The sequence below is a fragment of the Triticum aestivum genome, chromosome 4D (genome assembly GCF_018294505.1).
Source record: "Triticum aestivum cultivar Chinese Spring chromosome 4D, IWGSC CS RefSeq v2.1, whole genome shotgun sequence".
NCBI classification, from domain to species: Eukaryota; Viridiplantae; Streptophyta; class Magnoliopsida; order Poales; family Poaceae; genus Triticum; species Triticum aestivum.
This window is the reverse complement of record NC_057805.1, coordinates 394,101,341-394,107,096: the sequence shown is the minus strand read 5'-3', so window position 1 is coordinate 394,107,096 and position 5,756 is coordinate 394,101,341. Positions and strand designations below refer to the sequence as shown.

The 5,756-nt window shown below is 46.4% G+C and overlaps 1 protein-coding gene across 1 annotated transcript in view; it reads left to right on the top strand.

The window, feature by feature from the left end:
- Positions 1–2,628: 2,628 nt before the first annotated feature.
- LOC123098136 (protein GID8 homolog) overlaps positions 2,629–5,756 on the top strand; it is a 4,057-nt gene continuing 929 nt past the window's right edge. Inside the window, exons 1-4 of the mRNA XM_044520035.1 lie at positions 2,629–3,052; positions 3,154–3,260; positions 4,138–4,269; positions 4,385–4,541. Of these exons, the coding sequence (XP_044375970.1) occupies positions 2,833–3,052; positions 3,154–3,260; positions 4,138–4,269; positions 4,385–4,541 (616 nt within the window). The 5' untranslated portion in view covers positions 2,629–2,832. The remainder of the gene's footprint in view (positions 3,053–3,153; positions 3,261–4,137; positions 4,270–4,384; positions 4,542–5,756) is intronic.

The following is a 5,756-nucleotide window of genomic DNA, read 5'->3' as shown; positions in this document are numbered from 1 at the left end:
CTTGAAGCAGTTGCATTACAGGATCTTTGGATTTGGCACGCTTTTTTGGCATGCCCGGGTATCACAATGACATCAATGTGCTGCAACGATCATCGTTGTTTGCGAGGCTGACTGGAGGAAAAGCTCCTCCTTGCCACTATATACTTTCAATGGACATGAGTACAACATGTGTTACTATCTGGTTGACGGTATCTATCCTCCATGGGCTACCTTTGTCAGCACTATCTCTAACCCAGTTGGCCAGAAAAAAGGCTCACTTTGTCCAAAGACAAGAAGCAGCTACAAAGGATGTCGAGAGGGCATTTGGAGTTCTGCAGGCCCATTTTGCAGCTGTTCGTGGACCTGCTAAACAATGGGTTTTAGAGACCTTATGAAAGGTGATGACATGTTGTGTGATCATGCACAACATGATCGTCGAGGATGAGGGTGACGATGTTGCTGCAGCTCTAGAATTTAAGAACATGGATGATCCTATCCAACTTCCAGACCAGAATCCGGACACATTTGAAGAGTTTATTCACATGCATCAACAAATTGGACATCGGCCAACTCACGAGCAGTTGAAGGAATATCTGATTGAGTATCAGTGAGCGATTAAAGGGGACAACAATGTTGGGATGTAATATCTGATTTTTTTTAAAATTTGAACTAGTGCTGCATGCGGCTATTTGAACGTCCGCACTCTATGTATGCGGCTAATTGATCGTGCGGACTTAAATAAATAAGGGAGGCCGGATGTATGTGGCTACGGTTGGATGATGGTCTCCCGCATCCGTGTCCGCGAACTGGTCCCTTGTCCGTGAACGAATGCTGGAGAAAATTTGCAGGTTGCCAATGAAGATGCCCTTAATAGGCAGGGGGAGAAGGGGCCATGGGTTTCGTGGCGCTCCGACAATGCTCGGGTGGGCTGGCTTGGCGATTTAGTATGACGCTAATTTTCATGCCAAAAGCTTATACACCTAAATAACTAGAAGATACCCCGCGCGTTGCAGCGGGAATTTTAAGAAAATAAGTTGCAAGAAAAAAAATGACAACTATATTATATACATGTGATAGCAAATATGTACTAAATGGAAGCGCCATGTGTGCATTATTAGTGAATCAAATGGTGATTCAGATGCATGAGAATAAATTGAATTCACCATAAAATTGTGACTTGTTACAACCTAGAGCACATTTATATACACGGCCCTAACATATTTCTTGCATACAAAAAAATAAAATGAGCATGTTGCATTACTTGATATTTTGCACATGCATATGTATATTTTGGCAATCACTAAATGTTCTTCCCTGAAATATAGTTGACACTTTCCAAACTCGAATGACAGACACAGTCTCGAAACCCTCGAATCACCAAAAACACTTGGTGTATCAAGTTTGTTCTCCGCCTCCGGTGCATATTAAAAAGTCATCAAAGAGCGAAGGCATGCTCACGTTGTGCTTGAGGAGAAAACGAAGCATCCGCAAGTGGTGTGTGGTGTCATCAATAGACGGTGTCGGGAGCATTGACACAAACCGGTGGAAAGAATTCAAAAGCAAATAACAACAAGGATAATAGAGAACACATAATTATACAATGCATTTAAAAAGGGAATACAGATCATACCACCAAGTAATGGCATAGCAAACAGTAATCCATGAAATAATACTTGAAAAAATGGTCCATTTCAGTTGACGACCACAAAGGTATTGTTAATGCAACGTAGTAAGCTCTGTTGATCCAGCTTGGTGTACATACGACCATCCATCTTTCTCTGAAGTAATGAGTACAATTTAAGAGAAAAATCTCAGTAGAACAGCCAGATCATATCAAGCTTTAGTATCTGGAACACAACATCTATATTTAAGCTTTGCATCGACCAATACATGAAATTTCCAAGCCAGACAACTGATGTTGTTTTAGGTACAACATTTTTAAATCTATAGATTTAAGAAGTGGACTGGCAAAAAATGGATCGCGACGGCAGAATCAAACGTACTCCGTGAAGAAGTTGTAGGGAGAACATGATATGGAGAGGATAGGGGTAGCTGCAGATCTGTTCTGACAAACACGCATGACACCTGCAAGCGGTTGGTGTCGACAACAGGGACTTCTGATTCATCCCACATCCTGCAGGATAGTGATAGCCTGTAACTGAAGCGAAAGGAATCATATACAGCAATAGTATCAAACTGTTGTCAGAGTATGACTTACCTGAAGAAAGAGATTGCACGATTGCTTCTCTGATCCAACTCTCCGCCTTATCGCTCCTTTCCACCGAGGCGACCAATTTGGAGCCTTGCTCCCTCGCCTCTATCAGCACGTCGCCCAGCAGTCCACCTGTAGGATCCTCTCTAACAGTCCAGAAGTTTGACAATCATGTACCCACCTTCCTTTGAGCGAGCAGAATATGAAAAAATGAACGAAAATTTGGTAAATGTTCCAGCTTGATGGAACGACCTGATTCTGTCTAAATTCGGGATTAAAGAAAACAGAACTCACAACAACTCTTTGCGGGGATCAACTTCTTAAGAATGTAAGATTCGAATAAGAGGTACATTTCCTCTTCCCCTTTATATTGACGGATATTTAAACTGTGGGGAATTTAGGAAATTCGCTAGAGGTTGCTTAAGAAAACAAGAACTACTCTCCCCACAGCTCCCCTCGTTCCACCGGCCCCGACCTCGACCTCGACCACACTCTTCTGCTTCTCCAAGTCTTCCAATCCACCAGCCTCCCCGCCGCGAAACCCTAGCCCCCGAGCCACCCCCTCGTCGAGGCCGCTGGCGGATGGCGAAGGCGTGACCGGCGCGGACAGCACCCCGTTCCCGCCCTCAGCCCCGCATCTGATGTTCCTCTCCCGCATCGTCCTGCGCGACCTGGACTCCATCGACTCCCCCGCCTCCATGGCGACCTCCAAGAAGGTGGTGACGCGCGACGAGTGGGAGCGCAAGCTCCGCGACGTCAAGATCCGCAAGGAGGACATGAACCGCCTCGTCATGAACTTCCTCGTCACCGAGGGCTTCGTCGACGCCGCCGACAAGTTCCGCGTCGAGTCCGGCACCCAGCGTACCGCTCGCCTCGCCGCCACACGAGTCCAGAATCATCATCTCTCGTGATGCTCGAGGTATATGGACACTGAATCGGCGTTTCTGCGGTTTTGTTTGCAGCGGACATCGACCTGGCCACCATCACGGATCGGATGGAGGTGAAAAAAGCGGTTCAGTCAGGGAATGTTCAGGAGGCAATCGAGAAGATCAACGATCTCAACCCCACGGTTCGGTTCCGTCGCCTCGCAATTTTAGTTTGGATTTGGAAATTGGATTATCAGGAAAGTTAGGATGGATGAGGACGATGGTCCTGCTGTCCTGATATTTTGCTGTGTATATGAGGACCTTGTGGTAGCTGACAATGCGAACAATCTGGAAATATGCCAGGCAATTTGAGTTAACTAATATTTTGAACTAGAAACTTATTGCTCTTCAGGTTACTAGTCTTTGTTTGGATTTTTGGATACAACTAATTGTACAAAGAAGAGAAGGGAGCTTCCAACTGAACGAATTGCACAACTTTCTCATATATAAGTATATAACCCTAAAACTGTATGCCAGATTCATGGTTGGAACTTAGAACCTGGTACTTTAAGCAGAACAATTGCAATCAGACTAGCATATGGCATGGCATTGATTAGTTGTAAACTTTGGGTTCACCATTGTTTAACCCAATGCTGGTGATTGATGAGGTGGCAACCGATTTCTCACTTTTCATAAATACCCTGTAGCACAGTGGAGCAGAGTGTTAACCCAATATGTGTGAGTTATGAGGTTTCTCTTTGAACCATGTTTGTTTTTTTCATTAGAAGTTAGCTCTTTTTCTGCATGCAACCTAGATATGTGTGTACCAGAAATTAAATCTTTGGTTGGTAGCTAGAAAACCACTCCTGCTCTGTTGTTTTTATCCAATAGGATGCTATCTTGTGTATACTTCTGAGGGAAGTTCTGTGTGGTAATATAAAACCGGTGTAGGGTTTTTATCGTGCATTTTTCACAATTGGGTGTGGCCGCACACATGTGTATATTTTGAAGTGATTACTCTATAAAGCTTGCCTTAATTAGATTTTGACTTCTTGTCCCGGTTTCAATTTTGATATGCAGATTCTGGATACAAATCCTGAATTATACTTCCATCTCCAGCAGCAAAAACTAATAGAGTTGATTCGTGCGGGGAAGATAAATGAAGCTTTGGAGTTTGCTCAAGAAGAACTTGCACCAAGAGGCGAAGAAAATGTGAGTTGTAGTGTCTCTATTACTTTAGTTAGGACTCAAGAGTTCAAACCAATCTATATTAATCACTACGCACGGCCATGTTGTGACATTATTTTTCGTTATTGAAATGTTGCAGCAAGCCTTTCTGGAGGAAATAGAGAAAACTGTAGCACTGTTGGTCTTTGAAGATGTAAAAAATTGCCCATATGGTGAACTGTTGGACGTTTCTCAACGCTTAAAGACGGCAAGTGAAGTTAATGCTGCCATTCTCACAAGCCAAAGTCACGAGAAAGGTCAGTAGCACGAGGATGTGAATGTTGTGTACTTGTGATGCCTAATATTTATCCATTTGTCTATTTCATGATTTAGTGAGACTGAGGTGTACCTGCATCCATGTGACATATGAACAACTGATATCAAATATCTTATTTCAGAATATGCTGCCTTTTGGTAAAAGAATCTGAAACTAACAAGTGTATACCCTATCTAGAACAATGGATAGAAACATGACTCATTTATTCTCATTTTGTACCTCAAAGCAAAGCTAATACTAAATTTTGCCAGAATGTCACATAACTACATCTAAATATAAGCAGATATGGCCATGCTCAATACTGGTAACGCTTAAGCTGATCATATGTGACTGGTGATATAAATAAGAAATACTGATAAGCATGAGTCAAATTATTGCATAGGGCTGCTGCTTGATAATCATTTTGAGAAGAAAAAAGTCCATTTTACTACCCTGAATAAAGTGGGTGGTTCACTTTACCCCTTGATCTATTTTTCGGCTTCTTTTACCCCCAAACAAACCCAAACCGGACAAAACACCCCCTGGCTGGTTTTTCTCCACCCGCTGATGACGTGGCACTAGTCAACGGCGGTTTTGACCTGGGTGGGCCCCCCTTGTCAGGTGGTGCTGGGATAGAGCTGCCGCTGCACCCGCCGGTGAGCAGGGCAGGGCCAGGCAGGGTCGGCAGGAGGCGGTGGCGTGCGGGGTCGAGGCGGTGGGTACTCGGGGCGGACTCGCGCGGCGGCGGGATGGCGTGGCCGGCAGGGTCGGCAGGGGACGGTGGCGCGCCGACGAGCAGAGCAGGGCTAGGCGGGGTTGGCAGGAGGCGGTGGTGCACGAGGTCGAGGCGGTGGTGGCAACCATCGGCGGTGGGTACTCGGGGCGTGCTCGCGTGGCGGCGGGATGGCGTGGCCGGCGGGGTCGGCGCAGGGGTGGGGCGATCCGCAGCAGCGCAGGACGGGGCTCCTCTGGCAGGACGCCGGTGCGATGGCGGGGAGATGGCAGCGGCTCCTGGGCGATGCGGTGAGGGAGGTGGGGCGCGGGTGGCTCGGGCGCGGATCGGCCCGAGGCGAGCTCCTTCGGGCGGCGGCAGATCTGACCTGGGGAGAGAGAGAGAGACCTGACAAGAGGGCCCCACCCAGGTCAAAACCACCGTTGACTAGTGCCACATCAGTAGCGGGTGGAGGAAAACCAGCCAGGGGGGTGTTTTGTCTGG